The following is a 19904-nucleotide window of genomic DNA, read 5'->3' on the forward strand; positions in this document are numbered from 1 at the left end:
AATATGCTTATCATGAAAAAAATCTACATAGGGATTTCAAAAATTCTTTCCACCAAAACAAATTTATATTACAGTTCCTTTTTTTCAAGAATTCTTTGAAGGACACTCATATTTGGATTAGAAATTCTCAAGGAGGGAGCCAGCATTGTGGCACAATGGGCTAAGCAGACACAGTTCTTGTTCAAATCCCAGCTGCTTAGCTTTGGAACCAGCTTCTTGCTAGTAAGTCTCAGGAGAAGGTGGAAGATGGCATAAGTGCTTGGGCCCCTGCCACCCATGTGGAAGACCTGGATGGAATTCCTGGCTCCTGGCTTCAGCTTATTCCAGGTGTAGTTGTTGTGGCCATTTGGAATGTGAACCAGTGGAGGGAAGATCTGGCTAGCTAGTGCTTCCCTCCTCTCCCTCCCCCCGCCTGTCATCCCTCCCCCTCTTTTTCATTTCTACTTTTCAAATAAATAAATTTTTAAAAACAAATTCTCGGGGCCAGTGCTGTGGCTCACTTTGCTAATCCTCCACCTGCAGCACCGGCATCCCATGTGGGAGCTGGGTTCTAGTCCCGGTTGCTCCTCTTCCAGTCCAACTCTCTGCTGTGGCCCAGGAGGGCAATGGAGGGTGGCCCAAGTGCTTGGACTCCTGCACACCCATGGGAGACCGGGTGGAAGCACCTGGCTCCTTGCTGCGGATTGGCAAAGCTCCAGCTGTGGCGGCCATTTGGAGGCGTGAACCAATGGAAGGAAGACCTTTCTCTCTCTCTCTCTCTGTCTATAACTCTACTTGTCAAATAAAAAATAATTAAATGGGATTGTTTTCTGCCTTCCCTATGTTTTATATGTTAATATGTTTATTGTATCTAGCTTAATGTCATAAATGGAAAATATATCCAAATAAAGTAATAGTAACTCACATTTGAGGTGCCTAGATTTGGTGGCATTTATTTTCTACTGTCTACATTTTTACACATAAATGAAAGCCACCTACATTTTCATGGACAAGTGCATCACAAGTATAGAAAACAAAATGTTCAACATGAAATCAATATTTTAAGAATATGCCTAAATGTCATGGAAAGCAAAACTAAAGTTGTTCCAAATTATCCACAGGTTTCCAGAGAAACCTGTGGCCTGTTTCACACTGGCCACTGAGAGCTGAGGCCAGTCCCAGATACAGTTTGGAGTGTCTCAGAAGCCTTTTAATTTGCACATCTGAGATTCCTTCAAATTTGTAATTTACATCAATGTTGCAAAAATCTAAAATGCAGTTTGCATTTGCTCTCTGAGTACAGCAGTCCTCTGTTTAGTCATAAAGCAGTAGGAATTGGCATCAAAATGTACAAGTGGCAGAGTATCAAAAATGAAGCTCCCTAGAAGTGACCACTTCCAGCGGAAGACATACCAGATCTACAAACAGTGGCAATGAGGCTCCTACTCCAATACAAAAATTGACTTCATACAATCTTAACATTCCATTGTTTCCTTCTAGATGTTAAATTGACAGATTTTAAAAGTTTATATTTCCTTTCCTAATTTTTATAATGAGCATTAAATATATTAATGATAATTTAAAAAGAACTACAATTATTTGTATTTGAAAAAAAAAAAAAATCCCGACCTCCAAAGTGATCTGTAATTCAATCCTGTGTTCTTGAAGGACAGATAGGAGGGAAAATTAATACAGACTGACCCCAAACCCCAGGGGAAAGGCCATATGCTTCAACACTATGGTGAGACACATTCTTTAAAAATTGATAAGGGGACTAACAGATGATACTGCTTTCCATTATGGGAAATAAGAAAAAAGTTCAAATGAAAACACCTTTGCTAACATTTTCTCCATAAACTTAGATCATTGTAAAATAATAGTACCTATTGATATGGAATTGGGTAAAAATTAACATTTTGTTAGCCTTGAAGGACTTTGCTGTCTTAAATTTGAAGGAGGGTTTATAGTTGTACAAACTCCACATGAAATGCTTTCTCTAGATTTTGTTTCCCATCTGATTAATGAAAAACCTTTTCTTTGCCAGAAGTTATTTAAAACTATTAGGAAATACAAATAAAATGTTCAAGTCTAAAATATGTATGTATTACAGGAAAGAATTTGGCATGAAATTAAGTATTTTAATCACTACATATATGTATAATTTTTATTAAACAGAATTGCACATCCAAAGAGTTTTCTACACTTGGTACAAACTCAGAAAGTGTTAGAAGATGCCAACATTCATATAACTATGAAATACTTTCATTAAGAAGACAAAATACCTAATAGTCCAGTACTAGAACTTTCTTCCTCTGGAAAATGCTTGTGTTTATACAACACAAAATCTGTTAACATTAAGAGTCCCAAAATTCCAGTCACACATTACTGACAATTTATCAGAAAGTTTGTTCTCACTTTGGAAAGCACAGAGCAATGATCTGTGGGAACTGTTACAATGTAAGGGAATTTTAATGAGGAAGACAGAGTTGGAAGAGTAAATTGAGAGCAGGAGACATCCTGAGTTAGGCAGACTAGGTGAGATGCCATGGCTGTGACCCTGGGCAGCAAAAATCATCAGCTGAAGGCTCTGGGAGTTTGAGGAGAGTTCCAGAAAGGAAGAAGGCCAGAGAGTAGATGAAAACCCAATGAAACTCATCTATTTTCTTTTACATGCTGTGCTCTGCTCTCACTGGGTATCTCCTTGTGGAGGTTGAAGACATCTCTAATTAAATAACTGAAATTGAACTTAGATTTCCCCACTAAAATACATCCCTTGACAAGGACTCCATATTTCGATAGAAGGCATATCCATGCATATCATCGTCCAGGTGCGCCAGTCAAATCCCTACAGTCACCTTGACCATTGCCTTTCCTTTACTATCCAACCTGTATACAAGTCATATTCCTTTTACCACCGGAATAGACCTGGGCTCTGTCCATCTCTCCCCATTCCTACTATCAACACTCCAATCCAAGTTCTACCATTTCTCTCCAGGACTCCTGTTATGGTGTCCCGATTGTCCCCTTTTGTCCTCTCCATTACAGTACAGCCTGCACACAGCAACTAGAATGATCCTTTAAAAATCAGACCAGGTCCTTTTCTTAATTACAATCTTCTGTAAGCATCCAGTGGTTCCTGGAATACAATACATATCCCAGATCATGGCTCATAAGACCCAATACGATCTAACATCTGCTTCCGACACATCTATTACAGTCTGTGGGTGACCAGTCCCAATCAATTGAATTTTGTTCCTTGAACACACCAGGGTCACTGAGACCTCTTTGTCTCTCCAGTTCATTGTCTCTGGGACTTTCTTTCCTGAGGTCTTCATGGAGAGGCCTTCTCCCCACCATGCAGGTCTCTGCTTCAATGTCATTTCTTCTGAAAAGACTAAAGCTGCCTTCACCCCACTCACACACTACGTGCTCTTTTCTTGGCTTCTAACTACCTGAACTTTAAAAATCTTCATTGGCTTAAACATCTATTGCCCATATCCCACCTTTGAAATGTAATTTTAAAGAAAACAAAGGGCACTTCCAAGGGTGTTGCTGTAAATCAAGCATCTAGACCAGTGCTTGGCATTTAAGAAGCACTCATGAAAAGTTGTTCCATACATGGAAAATCCACAGCATAACCTTGGAGCGCTTGTAGGTGCCAAACACTAGTATTGCACTTGAAATCTTCATCTATTTGCCTATGCCTCAAAACTGAGGCCTTGTGAGACCATGCTGCATCACCCTCAGCAGGAATAAAGCAGAAAGAAGAATCAATTCCTATGTGATTGTAAATCAGGTCAATCAAAAGCTTTGAAACAAAAAGAATCCAAGAACCAATACAATCTGTCTCTTAATTTAAAAAACAAGTTTCCTATTCTACAGGGGACTGTGAAATAAAATAGCTGCTCCAAAAAAACTTCACCTAAAGTGTCTTTCAGCAGATGTCTTTCAAGTGCTTGGAAATGTTTCTATAGTGGGAAACCCCACTGAAGTTTTCAGTAGTTCTATGCACCTAAATGTGGAAGGAACCATGATTGTAACTTAGATGAACCATCATACTTCATGAATGAGAAACTGAAGCCACAGAATTCAAACAACTATCACTCTGCCAGACAGAAATCAGGATGGGACTTGAACTCATGACTTAATTACAAGGTCAGTTTTTTCCGATATCAAGTTGCTTACATCCTCCGTGTTAAGAATAAAATTCCCCTCATCATCACCGACTTGACTTAAAAGTAATCTTTTGGGAATATGATGGAGAAAATGATATTTTACTATGGTGGAGGATGAAAATAAATATGAATCATTAATTTTGATAAATAACTAGTGTGGTTACAATGGTTATGATAGTAACAGCAACAATAAATCATATTTTGGTCTTCAAGTATTATGACATTTGTACATCCTAGGTGACCAGGAGCCCTGAGAGGTAGAATATTACAGTTCCTTCCCCTAATGATATTTTGAGCACAGATCAGGAAGTATCGCAAAACACACAGTAATATCTAAAATAGGGATTACTTTCTGTTGGGTTTTAGGAAAGACATACATGCTAAAGAAAGTGAAAACCAATTGGGAATACTTACTCTCTATTCCTGAAAGATCATAGGAAAATTAAGAGTTTTCACCAAATATTTCTTTAAAACAAGTGTAATTTAAGGAAGCAATGAAAATTATGTGAACAGTATATGAGCATACGCTAAGTACTATGTAATGTGAAGAAAGGTATGAAATATTCTTATGTAATTGCTTTCCTGGCATTCAGATCAGTGCACATTTCCATTCCATTCATTTCCTGAGTTGGGAAATCATTGCCTGACACTGCTATACACAGAGCTAAGTTAACGAAACTGAAGTGTCTGGCCTCCCAGCAGCAGAGGGTGTCAGCTGAACAAATAATGGGCACTTCTGGCTGCCTAGTTAATGAGCAGCCAATAAGAACAACCTGAAGAGAATATGTTCGCCTTACACGTGGTGAGCACTGTAAGCATGGAAAAACAAGACAAAACCAGAAATTTAAAAATCCCGCAAACAAACATGCAAATAATTATGGAGACACTGGCTTTACGAAGAGCTGGAAGTAGAAAATAGATTGCATTTATTCTTTATGAGTGGACCCTGGTAGTTTCTTATCAAGAAAAAGACCACAACAAAGCTCATAAATGTATTTACTTCTTATGTTAAGTATTAGTAATTCCATTGTACAGAAAGGCTAAGTTGGTGTGTGTGTTCAGCATTCCTAAAAGAATCATGGTTTGTCATGTGACAAATAGCTCCTCTGTCTCACACTTACAAAATGTAAAGGAAAAAGACAAAATACTGGGGCCAGTGTTTTGGTATAGCCAGTAAAGCCACTGCCAGCAACACTGGCATCCCACCTGGGAGCCAGATTGAGTTCCAGCTGTTCCACTTCAGGAAAACCAACCAACCAAAATACAGAGGTAGACATTGTGATGCAGCTAGTTAAATTCCCTCCCGATAGCCCCACATCCTATATGGAGTGCTGCTTTGAGTTCTGGCTACCCTGATAGAGCTCCCTGTGAATGTGCTTGGGAAGCAGCAGATGATGGCCCAAGTATTTCAGCACTCAGGTGGAGTTCCAGGCTCCTGACTTAAGGTTTGCCCAGTCTCAGTTGTTATAGCCATTTGAGGAGTGAACAGGAGATGGGAAATCTCTCTCCTCTTTCTCTGCCTTGCAGATAAATAAATATTTTATCTACATATATATGCATATACATAACATATATATTGAAAGGATTGGTAAGTTGATTTCATGACTTCAAGTCTTTTTCCTTTTGCTTAAAAATAAGGACTGTGAGTCAAGAAGTAAAATAAAAGGCCAGCACACTTTCACAATTTCAGTACTCCTAAACTGAAAACCAAGAGGGCATTATTATTCAAAGGAAATTCCATTTTGCAAATCACATTCCAAAAATTGAGTGCAATACATATTCAGAGTGTTCAAAAAGTTTAATTACAGTGGTTCCAGAGGTAATTCTTCTACTAATTCACAGTACAAGCCTTGAAGCCAAGTTCTTTTTTTTTTCTAAGTGCTATTTTGGTGGAGCTACAGTGAGTTTTCCAGATCGTATTTAATAAGACCAACCTTTACTTATTTTGTGCTTTTAAAATGAAATGGCTAAGTGGAAAAAATATCTATTTTTAAATATCAAGAACTTGCTTCCAAATTAATTCTTCCACTCTGAATAAGCATGAGGCAGGGTTTATGAAGAACTTCCGTATTTACAAGTATCAGTGGGGCCTCTGACTCGCTGAATGTCTTCCAGGAAGAGAAATAGGATACAAGTTACATTTCCTGAGAGTGAAGTGAGAGATGCTTGGCGTTTATAGTAAGTCATTTCTCTCCCAGCTGACATTCACCATCACCTGTCACATTACAAGCAATTTGGCTAACTGGGCCTGGAGGGTTTGTTGAAATGCCATCCTCCCAGGCTGGGTGGTGATGTTTGAGTTCAACTGAGACGCTGAAATCTTAGCCTTTTCGTGTTTGTTGAGGGGATTCAGACAGATAGGTTGTTAATGGGAAAACAAAGCTTGGATGACTCTCTACTAATCTCACTATGGTTCTTGGTGAGCATTTATTCATTGTGGCACTGTAAATGACTTCTATTGAAAGCCCTCTGACTGGATGACATTAGGTGGCCAAAGCTGAGATCAATTAGGGAAGTTACTCTTCAAAAAATGGGGACCCTTTGAAGGTGAGAGTCTTCAGAGTCTTCCACCTAAGAAAGATAAGCCAAATTGCAGTCCACAGAAATCCTCAGAACTTTCAAGTGTCCTCACCCACTTCTGCATTGGTCTGGGAGGTCCCAGACTTAACTGACAGCTGTGATTTCCTCAATAGCATAGACTCGGCTATTTTTTTCTAGAACGTAATTCTATTGCTCCCATACCTTCATTTTTTACATAAATAAAGTTTTAACCCATCAGGCCAGTACTACTGCTTTCCGAAGCCCACATTCTCCAGTTTTTCCAACTCCAGACCCCCTCCCCATGTGTGTTTATCAGCCATAGAGAATTTCTCTTTCTCATCTGCCTTGACCTTTAAAACCACCATGATACGCTAATGACCATAACACACAGGCTCTCAGGCTCACCTGGAAAATTCTTATTTTGAGTCTCAACTTTATACTTCCTCTGTGAAGCTTTTTCTGGCTTCACTGGTTCTCAGACGTTATCATACATCTGAGAGCATTTCACAAAGTTCATGGAAGATGGGATTAAAAGATATATTTGGGTTCAAAATAATTCAAGATCAATGCATTTGAAGGGTCTTCAAAAAGTTCACGAGAACACATTATAAAAAAATTTGGCATGGATTTCAAAAGTTTTGCACCAAAGTAAACTTACCTTTTAATTTCAATTTTCCATGAACTTGTTGAAGTTCTTCACATAGCTTAAAAATTGCTACTGCATTCCATAATAGCTAACTGTTGATCTCTCTTCTCAAACAGAAATAACTCTATGGCAGGGCCCACGGCTTTCTCCCTTAAATTCTCACTGAAATTCATTATCATTTGGAAACTGAAAAAAAAAATACCTTTTTGCAATTTCTTCTCCTACCATCCTCAAAGCTGAATTTAAAATTAATAATGACAAAATATCATAAAATGTTTTTATATAGCCCCCTTAGGCAAAAGGTATGGTATGTTCTTATTACAGGCAGATCAGGCGAGAAACATACAATCTAAGACAACAGAGAGGGATGTCTGGAAACCATAGCTACTAGGCTTTGAGCTTCCCAGGGAAATGAAAGGCATAAAAGTGTACTTGATAAAACCAACTGTTAAACACAGATTCAGCAGAAGCAGTGTTGCCTCAGGGCCCAGGGGATAGTTACAGTGACATTACACCCCAGACACCACCCTCCGAAGCACACAAACACATGGAAAGCACAGAGTTATAAGTCACAAGGCACCTGAAGGCTGAGGATAAGCAGCTGTGAGTCAAGGCTCCTGGGCCTTGTGGAGCAGCATGTCCGTGGAGGGGACTACCGCCAGCGGCAAGGGTGACATGACTGACAAGCAGACGAGGAAACAAAATGCTTTCAAACATCAACACATGATTGACACCCTCAGAGCTCCCAGAAATAACAAAAGTAGTCTTTATGAGGGAGCAGAGTTCCTACAATTGTGTGGGTAGACAGTAAGAATAACAATTTAGGCACTGACTTTCATACGTTATCACTTGAATCCACATACTAACAAAGCCTAGGGACACTTAGATTATACAGAACAAGATCAGAATTGTGTTAAAATTATAGAGAACATTTTTTGAACCACTTGAAGTCCTCACTGAAGATGCTGTATTTGGTGGGATGTATATGAAACTCACTAGGATACAGAGGATTCCCGTGGGCAGAGAAGGTGGACAAGGTATGACAGATAAAGGGAAATGGGTTCACAAAGGCAGTTTAGTGCAATACTAATGCCAGTGGCACTGGAGACAGAACAATGGTCATCAGCAATTTTTTTGACAGGCAGAGTTAGACAGTGAGAGAGATAGAGAGACAGAGAGAAAGGTCTTCCTTTTCCGTTGGTTCAACTCCCAAATGGCCGCTATGGCTGGCACTGCACCGATCCGAAGCCAGGAACCAGGTGCAGGGCCCAAGCACTTGGGCCATCCTCCACTGCCTTCCTGGGCCACAGCAGAGAGCTAGACTGGAAAAGGAGCAGCCGGGACAGAATCTGAGGCCCTGACTGGGACTAGAACCGAGGGTGCTGGCGCCGCAGGTGGAGGGTTAGCCAAGTGAGCCGCGGCGCCGGCCCTGTCATCTGCAATTTAAGATGTGCATTGATTGACAAGGGGAGACTTAAAAAAAAAAAAAAAAAAAAGATGTATTTGAGTTACAGTGACAGACGGAGAGGAAGGGGGGGGAGGGGGAGAGGGACAGAGGGAGATATTCTATTCATTGGTTTACTCCCCAGTTGGCTACAATGGCCAGGGTTGGCCAGGCCATAGCCAGGAGCTTTGTCTGAATCTCCCACATGGGTAGGAGGGGCCCAAACACATGGGCCATCCACTGCTGCTTTTCCCAGGCCATTTGCACAGAGCTGGATCAGAAGTGGAGCAGTTGGGACACAAACCAGTGCCCATATGGATGCCAGCATCCCAGGCAGCAGCTTTACCCATTATGCCACAATGCCAGCCTTGACAGAGATCTTCTATCTTCAGGCTTACTCTACAAATGCCCACAACAGCCAGGGTTGGATGAGGCTGAAGCCAAGAGTCAAACTCCACCTGAGGCTCCCACATGGGTGGCAGGGTCCTAAGCACTTGGACCATCATCTGGTGCCTCCCAGGATACATCAGCAGAAATTTGGATAGGAAGCAGAGGAGCCAGGACTCCATCCAGCACACCAATATGATATGTGGACATCCTCAGGGGTTTCTTAACTGCTGGGCCACAACATCGCCAAACTTTTTTTTTTGAGAAACAGAGTGAAAGAGAGGAAGCCTGCATTCCCATCTGCTGATTCACTCTCCAAATGACTGTGAAGCCAGGGCTGGGGGGAAGCCAAAGTTGGGGGCCAAGAACTCAATCCATGTCTCCCTTGTTATTGGCAAAGATCCAGTCACTGGAACCATCATTGCTATCTCCTATGGTCTGCATTAACAGGAAGCTGGAATTGGGAGCAGACCTGACCGCGAACCCAGGTACTTTTATATGGGGTGTGGCCTTCTAACCAGCATCTTAGCCCCCAAGGCCAAATTGGCTGCCTTCACCAGCAACACTGAAGGAGAAATTTTCAGTGTTCAAGAAGTCCTAGTCAAATTTGAACGGGTTAAGGGATGTGTGAGAAGGAAAAGTGGCTGAGAACATTATTTCTTTGAAAGTCAGCAAGTTAGGGGAATGGTCAAGGGAAAATATTTCTAGAACAGAAAGATTAAGTATATTTGTAGACTAAGAGGCCAGTATACTGTGGAGAAAAGTATTGAAGACACAAGAGCAAGGGGATCATGGGGGATCAAGGTCTTAGAGGAGGCTGGCTAGGAGGGGATTAAGAGCACAAGTGAAGGGTTAACCTTTGAGAGCAGGAGGATTGCCTCTAGAGAAGACAGCTGAAGCAGAGAAATTCTGAGAGAGAGGAAGTTGAGATGGCTCAAATAAGAGGAATAACTTGGGCACAAAACATCTGGTCAACTCAATCTCATTCAGCCAGCCAGATGTTAATTCTACACACCACCACCTGTGTCCACATTAATTAAATTTTCCACTGAACTGTGATCACTTCCAAGTTGCATAATTGTCACCAAATCCATTATAAAAAGACTTAATCAACTGAGTATTTTTATTCTTTTAAACTTATTAAAATGTCACCTTAACTGGAGTAAGCATATTTTAGAAAATGTAAATGCTGACTAAAATGGCATAAACTATATCAAACTTGCATCAGTTGTGTGAAGTAACACAAGCAGTTTTTATTCTATATCATCTTCTTTTAAAAGAATTGAAATGATATTAAATTAACCATTTCTTTCAACCTGGCACAATTTCTATTCCTAATTTAACATATGTCAGTTGGTCACCAAAATAATAATTATACCCTACTATCCATGTATGAGAGCGAGGCTTATACTATTCAGTGTTGTTTCATGAAATAGTCCTATCAACCTAGAAAAAAGTCTCCAGAGTTGTCAGAATTATTCTTAAGCACTAGTGTATAACAAAACATCATGCATTACCATAATCAAGTCTCCAGCTAAGTCATAAATTTAAAGTCATGCTTATCTGTTCAAAGGTTTACAATCATTATGAAAGCAATACATTTACAACCATCCTAAGTTTATAAGTAATTAACCTTCACAGCATTTTTATGGACGAGATGAAATTAAAGATTACTTAAATATTCACTTATCTGCCTGTTTTCTTTTGTATACTATGAGAACTACAGTGTATACTTCATAGATACATTCAGACATCACCAAGCAAAAATTTGGTTATTTTTTGCATGACTTGATTCATTTGATAAAAAGATTATGAATGAGAAAAGAAAATCTGATAATCAAAGCCCATTAGATTGGTCCAATTACCAAAACAGAATTGATTTTATTACTTATGATGGCATTTGCCTTATTATGATTCCTGAGTTGGACATTCAGTTTTATGTCATTATTCTCAGGGTAAACAGTATACAGATACTTAGTATAAGATAACTTAAATATAATAAGTCATAATAAAAACAATAAGTTATTCTGAATTTGGAGATAGAAGACCTGAGTTCTAGACCCAAATGCCCATTTACCATTTCTGAAATTTTAGGGTAATTATTTCAATTAACTCCAGTTTTTACATCTATACATTGGTGATTCAATTCCCTACATCATAGCACCAAATAACATGAGGAAACGAAGCATTTCACAAATGTAAAGTCGTACTCTAAGGATTATTTTAATTATTCATACTGCATATTTATATGTCTTATCCTGAAGTTCTCTATGGTGAAAAGATCTAGTAATAGAGATAGAAATAAAGTACCTTATTTTTTGATGTACTGGTGAAAAGAAATTCTTATTTATCTAAAATATGCAAATAACTATATGGTCTACCAATGAAATATAAAAATTCCTTAAAATGATTAAATCTCAGATCACGTCAATACAATTAGTACGTACTAGGGGCTACTATATATTAGGAACCATGATGGGAACAAATATGAAACAGTTGGATTTAATTCTTAATTATTCAGATTTATAAGCTTAATAACATATCTACCTCACCCAAAGAATGGGAGTTGTGATGTGGGCAATGTACTCTAAAGAAAATAATGATCATATAATATTGTATGAGAAGCCTATAACCCTATATGAATGGCCACAAATTTTCTAAGAACTTAACTTGCTGGGTGTTTGGCATAATGGTTAAGATGCTATTTGGGACACCTGCATCCCATATCAGAGTGTCTGGGTTCAAGTGCTCATTCATCTTCAGACTCTAGCATCCTGCTAAAGCACACTCTAGGAGGCAGCAGTAATGGCTGAAGAAGTTGGGTCTCTGGTACCCATGTAGGAAAAACCCAGATCAAGTTCAGGTCTTCTGGCTTTAACCGAGTCTAGCCCCAGCTTTTGTAGACATTTGGGGAATAAACCAGCAGATGGAAGATATCTTACTGTTTACCTGTATCTGTCTCCTCCCTCCCTCCCTCCGTCTCCTCTATTCTCTCTCCGTCTCCTCTCTCACATATTATATATAAAATTCCTTTTAAGTAAATAACTTTGAAAAGAATTGAAGTCATCTGAGTGTTATGAGGAAAACTGCAGCAGCTTAAGCGATGTCCATGAGCATTAGACAAAAATCAAGCTGTCTGCCATCTTTGATATGGCTAACTTGTAGTTTGTGAACACTTTTAGTAATTATCTCACAGAATGTTTATTAAACTTATCTATGTCTTCACCTTATGGACCCCCGTGGTGTGGTTTATGGCGTTCTCACTGCAATGTCTTCCTTCTCCCTAGAACCTGATCTACCTTTGACTCTGAATATTCCTTTCCGACTTCAAATTCTCGTTCAAATCCCATAGTCTAAGTTTTTTCTCATCATCCCAATTATGGGGGATTTTGTTCTCCCCTGAACATTTAAACATTAACTGTGTGCTTTGAACAGTAAGTTTGTTTTCACCTTTCCCCTAAAAGACGACAACGCACACTCTTTATGGGCAAGAACCATCTTAAATTTCCTTCTATCAACTCTTTACTGCTAGTGAGAGTGAGCCAATGCTCACTTGTTGGAGTTCCAACAAGACAAATGTGAAGCTATGTTTTTATCTTCAGAAATGAAACTCTTTTCCCTTTTCCTTAGAAAGTTATATACATTTGAGGCTAGGAAATGGTTAGCTTAAAAGTAAATTGCAGCTTCTCACTTTAATTTTATGTGAGCTGTTTTTGGCAACTTAATTATTTAGAATACATTATTTGAAGGCATTAATGAATGCACAATTGTTTCTTATAATAAGAACTTTAGGCTTTTATACAAATATAAATGATGGCTTCCCATCTACAACCTATGTGAATCACAAAAATATTTTAACTTTAAGATCTTGTCTATTAGCCCTCATAAGTATATATTAGAGATTTCTGCACCTTTTACATAAAATTCGCTCAAGGTAACAGAACAAGTATTCAAGCCCAAGAAAAAAGCTTTTTAACTAAAGTGATATGTTATCAAATCTATATACATATGATCAAATACTGATACATCAACCTTCTTAAAACAGATTACATGCAATTTGTAAGAGGAAAATCATATTCTAAAAAAATTTTATGACAATACAAAACATTTCAAAATTGGTAAATTAAAATACTGAACTGATAGTACTTCATATTATTAAATTACATTTTAGTCATGTTTATATAAAGAAATATATTATTGGTACATATTCATATCCTTAAACTTTCTAGGAGAAAAAAAAAAGCATAGGTTCTGTGACTACCAAGAAGTAATTCTAAGCCAGCATTGTGGCATGGCAGGTGAAATCACTGCATACCATGTCGGGATTTCAAATGAGTGATGGCTGGAATCCCAGCTGTTCCACTTCTGATCCAAATTCCTGCAAATGTGCCTGAGAAAACAGAATATGGTCCAGTCCCAGGCCCCTGCAACCCATGAGGGACACCTGGATAGAATTCCAGGCTCCTGGCTTTGGCCTGCCCAGCTCTGGTTATTGCAGCCATTTGGATAGTTCACCAGTGGATGAAAGATCTTTTTCTCTGTCTCTCCTTCTCTTTAACTCTTTCAAACAAATAAATAAGTCTTTAAAAAAAATGGGAGATGGAATAAATCTTCCCATACATTCTTAAAATCTATGTAATGATAACCTTAAAACTGTTTTAATTAATACATACAGTTTTGCTAAATTGTATCAAGGAATTCAGTAATTATAACAGGCTTTTCTTTTCACCCTAAGAATGTATGACCTAGTGATTCACTCTATGTTCCTGGTATGCCAAACTATAATTAAGGAAATACAGTGATGACATAAAGAATTATGTGTAACAGTCAATCTCATAAAAACAGCTGGGCAAGTTTTTAACTAAATTACATGTCCTTATATAGAAAACTTCCTGTCCACAAAAAGAAAGAATGCCCCAAATGAAAACCCAAGGGATGTATAAATAGTCATTCTCTGTAGCTTAGTGGAATTGTAAAATAATCCTGCTAAACTGCCCAGCAATTAGGAGCTTCAGTATTGGAGTTCAGAATTTAGTTTTGAGCCTCAGAGTTTAACTGGTTTTGAGGACTTGGAGAAGACCCAAGAAGAGAAATAAAAAATGAAACATGAGTTAGAATTTAGGACCTTATGAATGAAGGAACAGAAATACTGAAAATCAGTCCTGATAATGCATAAGGAAGGTCTGTCTTTAATAAAAGATGAGATTTGAGTCATGAGTCTAAGCTAGCACGATAAAAGGCAGCAGGTCTCACTTTCTTCAAGTCAAGAAAAGAGGGAAGTATAGTTTTTCCTTCCACTCTAGAAGGTCCCAGGAAGACAGACTGGAACAATATTCTTTCCTCTGTGTTAAGTTCAGGGCATAGCAAAATTCCTGTTCCATTGCAATACCCAACAAATGCTTGTTGAATAAAAGGATAAGTTCTAGACACATTGCATGCACTTAAGTGACACACTTTAGGAACTTTTGAAACATATTGTAAACTAAAGATTCTATTTGAAACAGCATGAATTTTAAGTTAAAAATCAAAACACAAAATTTTAAAATGATTATAACAAATGATTCTGAAGACATTTGAAAACATTCAGAATAGATGGACAAGACCATGATGGAATATATAATTAAAATATATTATAAATGTCCCTAAAATTAAGTAGTAATTCCATTTCTAAAAGTCAGTCTTATGGAAGTAATCCTAAAGAGAAAAAATTTCCCTATGTTAGTGTTATTTATAAAAGTTGTTTATAATAATAAAGTTACATGAAGGCCCATATAGAAAAACATGCCCAAGAGATAAATCATTCAACAGCAGCAAAAGCAAGGCACAAATTATGCTACAATATTCATAATAGCATTGCCCATACTTAGGATTATTTCCAAAGGAATTATTAAAGTCCAGGAAATTTGAAAGACTTAAACATTTTACACATCTTCCAAATCTTTAATTTGGGTTTTCCTATTTCCCAAGGACTATTATGCATATAAAATGTAAAATGCAAATTAGAATAGCTCCTAACATCCTACTCTTTTTTATGTAAACCTATGAAACTAAATAGCTTTTGCTTCTATAAAGCAACCAGTAATTTAATCAGGGGCAGAGAGAGAGCATGAGCGAGCATGAGCAAGTGAGTAAATGCAGACTTCTTCACTGGATATTTGTCACAAAAGGTAAGTGATTCTTTCACTTATGTCACTGTGTCTAGCTACATTATCCAATCTCACAAAATCTCATGAAGTTTAATTGGTGTTGATTATTTTTCCACATAAGCCTCATTTCCTCCCATTTTCACAAACTGCATCAATTTCAAAAGCCCTAGGTTTATAGGGCTCATCCTACATTAGAAAGGCTATAGACTTGAAGCCTTTAAGAGCACACTTCCCTTGCTCATTTTCCCTCATCAGTTATGGCACTTTAACATGCTAAACACAAAATAGCCTCAATCTTTCTCAATGCTGTATTCTAGTCAGTCACTAGCTATCAAGACCCTGAGAAATATGACTTTACCATACTTGAATTCATTCATCAATAAGCAAATTTACTTCCTTGGTATCTTTGAAATTGATTTCCTAATTGGCCAGTTGAACTAAGGACACATGGTTCATCATGAATCAACAGTGTGTGGAAATTCAACCTTCATAATTTTCTAAAATGTTCATTACTAAGATATTTTTATTTGAAATGAGTTTCTATAAAATCAACCTATAACGGGCTGGCATTGTGACATGGTGGGTAAAGCTACCCCCTGCAATGCCAGCATCCCTTATGGGCTCCAGTTCATAACCCAGCTGCTCCACTTCTGATCCAGCTCCCTGCTAGTCACCTGGGATAAATCAGAAGACAGCCCAAGTGCTTAGGCTGCTGTTAACCACTTGGGAGACCTCGAAGAAGCTCCTGGCTCTAACCTGGCCCAACTGTGGCTGATGTGGTCATCTGTGGAATGAAACAGGGGATTGAAGGTCTCACTCCTTCTCTGTCTCTCCCTCTAATTCAGATTTTCAAATACATAAATAAATCAAGTAATAAAAGATAGATAGGGACTATACATGCAGAGAAAATAAGATGCTCCATAGTTGTGTATGTATGGTTGTGTGTGTTATTTTTCCAAATTTCACCAATTTGTACTGATCAGTGCCAAAGCACAATTAAAATTAATCAGAGGATACGATTCTGGAATGTACCTCTCCATAAGTATAAAAATAATGATTTCTTTCACTTAACTAAGAATACTTGTAGACAGAAGCAGTCAAGAAATTTTCTTAGAACATCATTATAGAGAAGTAGATGGCCCCTGAACCTGTGCCACTTCTACATATACAATGATGTTCATCTTAAGGGCCCCTAAAAAAAAAAAAAAAAAAAAAAAAAAAAAAAAAAAAAGCCTTCGGGAGTTCCATGTTAGGCCAAGCTCACATCATTGAATGTACTCAACAGGTATCTGACAACACATTCATTAGGGCTCCCCCTTCCAGAATCTCACCTGGAATATGCCAGAACAGTACAAACGAGCTCATTTTCCACATAAAATAGCATCTGTTTTTTCCCATGCTTACTCTGCAAGGCAGCTTATTTACAAATATATAAATAGCTGCAACTTTACTCCAGTCTCATTGAAAAATCAAAATGGCATCATGCAAGAGACGCATCCTAGCATACTTGGCTCACTGAGAGAAATGTAAGAGGAGATGTGCCAAGCTACTTGACACTCGCCAGTCAGCTTAACCAGATACCCTCCAGTTTCCTGTAGTGGAGCTACCAGGGTTCTGCTCTGAGGAGCCAGAGAATTCACTTACATTGATTGTCCAGGGATTGAACAGTGATTTAGAGCCAAAGGTCAGAAAAATATATTTTAAGTCATGCCTAACATTTACAATCACATGGATTCAATGGGGAATAGTGTTGCCTAAATGTGCCAGCATGTTTTCCAGTGTGGCTGCTTAAAATCAGCTAAGTCTTCTTACATACAGACCCAATGAACTTTCAAAGTTTTGATTCCATTCCTTTTGTCTTTTGGCCAGAATTATAGGGGTTTTAATTGGTAGGAAGGGAGGGGGAGAGAAAGATCAAAATTGTTGGAACAGAATTTGTCTTTCTTAAATTCATTATTTAAAATTATCTACTATAGTTAATAGTATAGCATTTTTGGTATTTCTTTACTAATATGCAATCCCAAACATGGAACTGTTATGTCCTGGGGACTTTAAGATTTATTTGAAAGTTAGAGACAGGAAGACAGACAGAGATTCCATCTGCTGGTTCACTCCCCAGAGGTCCATAATGGCTAGGCTGGGTTGAAGCCAGGACCAAGAGCATCATCTGGGTCTCCTACATGGGTGGCAGGGGCTCAAACACTTAGGAAATCCTCTGCTGCCTTCCCAGGCCATTAGCAGGGAGCTGGATGGAAGTGGAACAGCCAGGACACAAACTAGCACCCATATGGGATGCTGGTGTCAGAGGTGGTAGCTTTACCCACTATGCCACAATGTCAGCCCCACGTCCTGGGGATTTAATGTTGGCTCATGAAGGCACATAAATAGCTGCCCACTAAAGCACATGTACATACAGTTAGATCTGAAGTGTCCCACATGATAATCACCCATTTCTTCACCCAATGTCAAATTACTCTCTAACATTCTTCACTTCTTACCAGTTAATGAGCACTTTACATTTGAGAAGCCATGTCATTAAGCTAAAAGTATGTGATGTATCACAAAATCAGGAGTTTAAGAAGAAAATTTCTCAAAGAAAAAGTGAGTTACTAACTAGTTTATCTGATGCTAGGCAATGAGAGGATATATGCTATTTCTCTCTGAGAATTCCAATGCTGAAATTTTCAACAACCTTGTCTGCAACTTAAATGAATATTTTCACTTCCTTTTGTATATAGTAGCATTAGTCTATCCATTAGGATGTGAAATTTTTGTTACATATTAAATCAAATAGTATTGCAATGCTTTTTTTCATTTCAGTGTGTTCATACACGAGAATGTTCACTTGGGACTCAGGGAATAGATGTCTTGACCATATATGCTACCTGCCTTGCAGTGACCCAACTTTCTGAATGACAATTCATTTTTTAATTACTGCCAACCGTATGGAGAATTACTATTGCTCTGTATAGTAGCTGACCAATTATCACTATTTAAATGGCAAGTGATTCCTTTTTTAATCGTTGCAGTATCAGGAGAAAAAAAAATGGTAAAATAACAAAGCAGAAACTTGGTAAACACCATTTCAAGCGAGTTTCAAGTTTAAAATTTCAGGGTTTTTTTAACTACATATTTTATGCAACATACAAGATGAACATCTGAGGGCTGTTTTTTAATTTATCATGAAACAGAGTAAATAAATATAATAAAAGTTTCTTAGTCCACATTGTGTTTTATGCTTTAAAGTTTCACATTTTAAAAACCAATGTTGTTTATGTCTACTTTAAACAAATTTCTTCCAAAAATGTATTTAATTACCATTCTCTACAGATTATACTTTAATTTGTACATGTAAATAGTATTGACACTATAGAACAAAGATCAGATTGCAAAAGATTTGCATGCGACAAATACAGAAAGAGCACGTTTACCTTAGCATTCAGGCGAGAATGACACGATCATGATCTTTTTAATTCTAAGCAAGCTATTTGGACTCCCCATAGCAGTTTACATATTAAGTGGAAGAAAGATCATCTTACTTACGTAGTATCTCTAATAAGAAGTGAACTTCCCAACTTGAAACAGGTTTTATCACCTTCACAAAATGCACGTCTCAGAGAAAATCTCTCTCCTAGATCAAAACCTGTAAAATGGACAAATGATGTAATCCAGTAGTTTTAGTATTTAGTAAACTTTTGGAAATTTAATGTTCTTAACGTTCTTTTTGATGTTCTTAACTAAAGACTGATATATTTCTAACAAAATCATATTGTTTGGGATAAGTAGAATTTCTGGATTTCATTTTGCTCCTTTTAAGATACAGGAGGAAGAGGTTCACACTGAAGGTAAAATGTCATGTTTTCTGGAGAAAACATGACAAATATATTTCAAAATATTCACATGTTAATTTCCTTTGCGTTATGAATTATCTTAAATAATTAGTATAGACTATTGTAATAATTCCAAAGTCTGAAGATAGAAATTAGATTTAAAAAGAATAGTCATTCAGTTGAAATCTAAGGAGCTTTTTTCTTTTTCTTTTTTTTTAACTTTTATTTAATGAAAATAAATTTCCAAAGTACAGCTTATGGATTACAATGGCTTCCCCCCATAACGTCACTCCCACCCGCAACCCTCCCCTTTCCCACTCCCTCTCCCCTTCCATTCACATCAAGATTCATTTTCGATTCTTTTTATATACAGAAGATCGATTTAGCATACATTAAGTAAAGATTTCAACAGTTTGCTCCCACACAGAAACATAAAGTGAAAAATACTGTTTGAGTACTAGTTATAGCATTAAATCTCAATGTACAGCACACTAAGGACAGAGATCCTACATGAGGAGTAAGTGCACAGTGACTCCTGTTGTTGACTTAACAAATTGACACTCTTGTTTATGGCCTCAGTAATCACCCTAGGCTCTTGTCATGAGCTGCCAAGGCTATGGAAGCCCACTGAGTTCATCAACTCTGATCATATTTAGACAAGGCCATAGTCAAAGTGGAAGTTCTCTCCTCCCTTCAGAGAAAGGTACCTCCTTCTTTGATGACCCGTTCTTTCCACTGGGATCTCACTTGCGGAAA

The 19904-nt window shown here is 37.9% G+C and overlaps 1 protein-coding gene across 1 annotated transcript in view; it reads right to left on the reverse strand.

Moving 5' to 3' along the window:
* Nucleotides 1-19904, reverse strand: part of COL19A1 (collagen type XIX alpha 1 chain) — a 406965-nt gene that overhangs the window by 364903 nt on the left and 22158 nt on the right. Inside the window, exon 4 of the mRNA XM_051855528.3 lies at nt 18862-18961. Within this exon, the coding sequence (XP_051711488.2) occupies nt 18862-18961 (100 nt within the window). The remainder of the gene's footprint in view (nt 1-18861; nt 18962-19904) is intronic.

This window comes from Oryctolagus cuniculus, chromosome 5 (assembly GCF_051225735.1).
Source record: "Oryctolagus cuniculus isolate XC-2025 breed Fujian yellow rabbit chromosome 5, ASM5122573v1, whole genome shotgun sequence".
NCBI lineage: Eukaryota > Metazoa > Chordata > Mammalia > Lagomorpha > Leporidae > Oryctolagus > Oryctolagus cuniculus.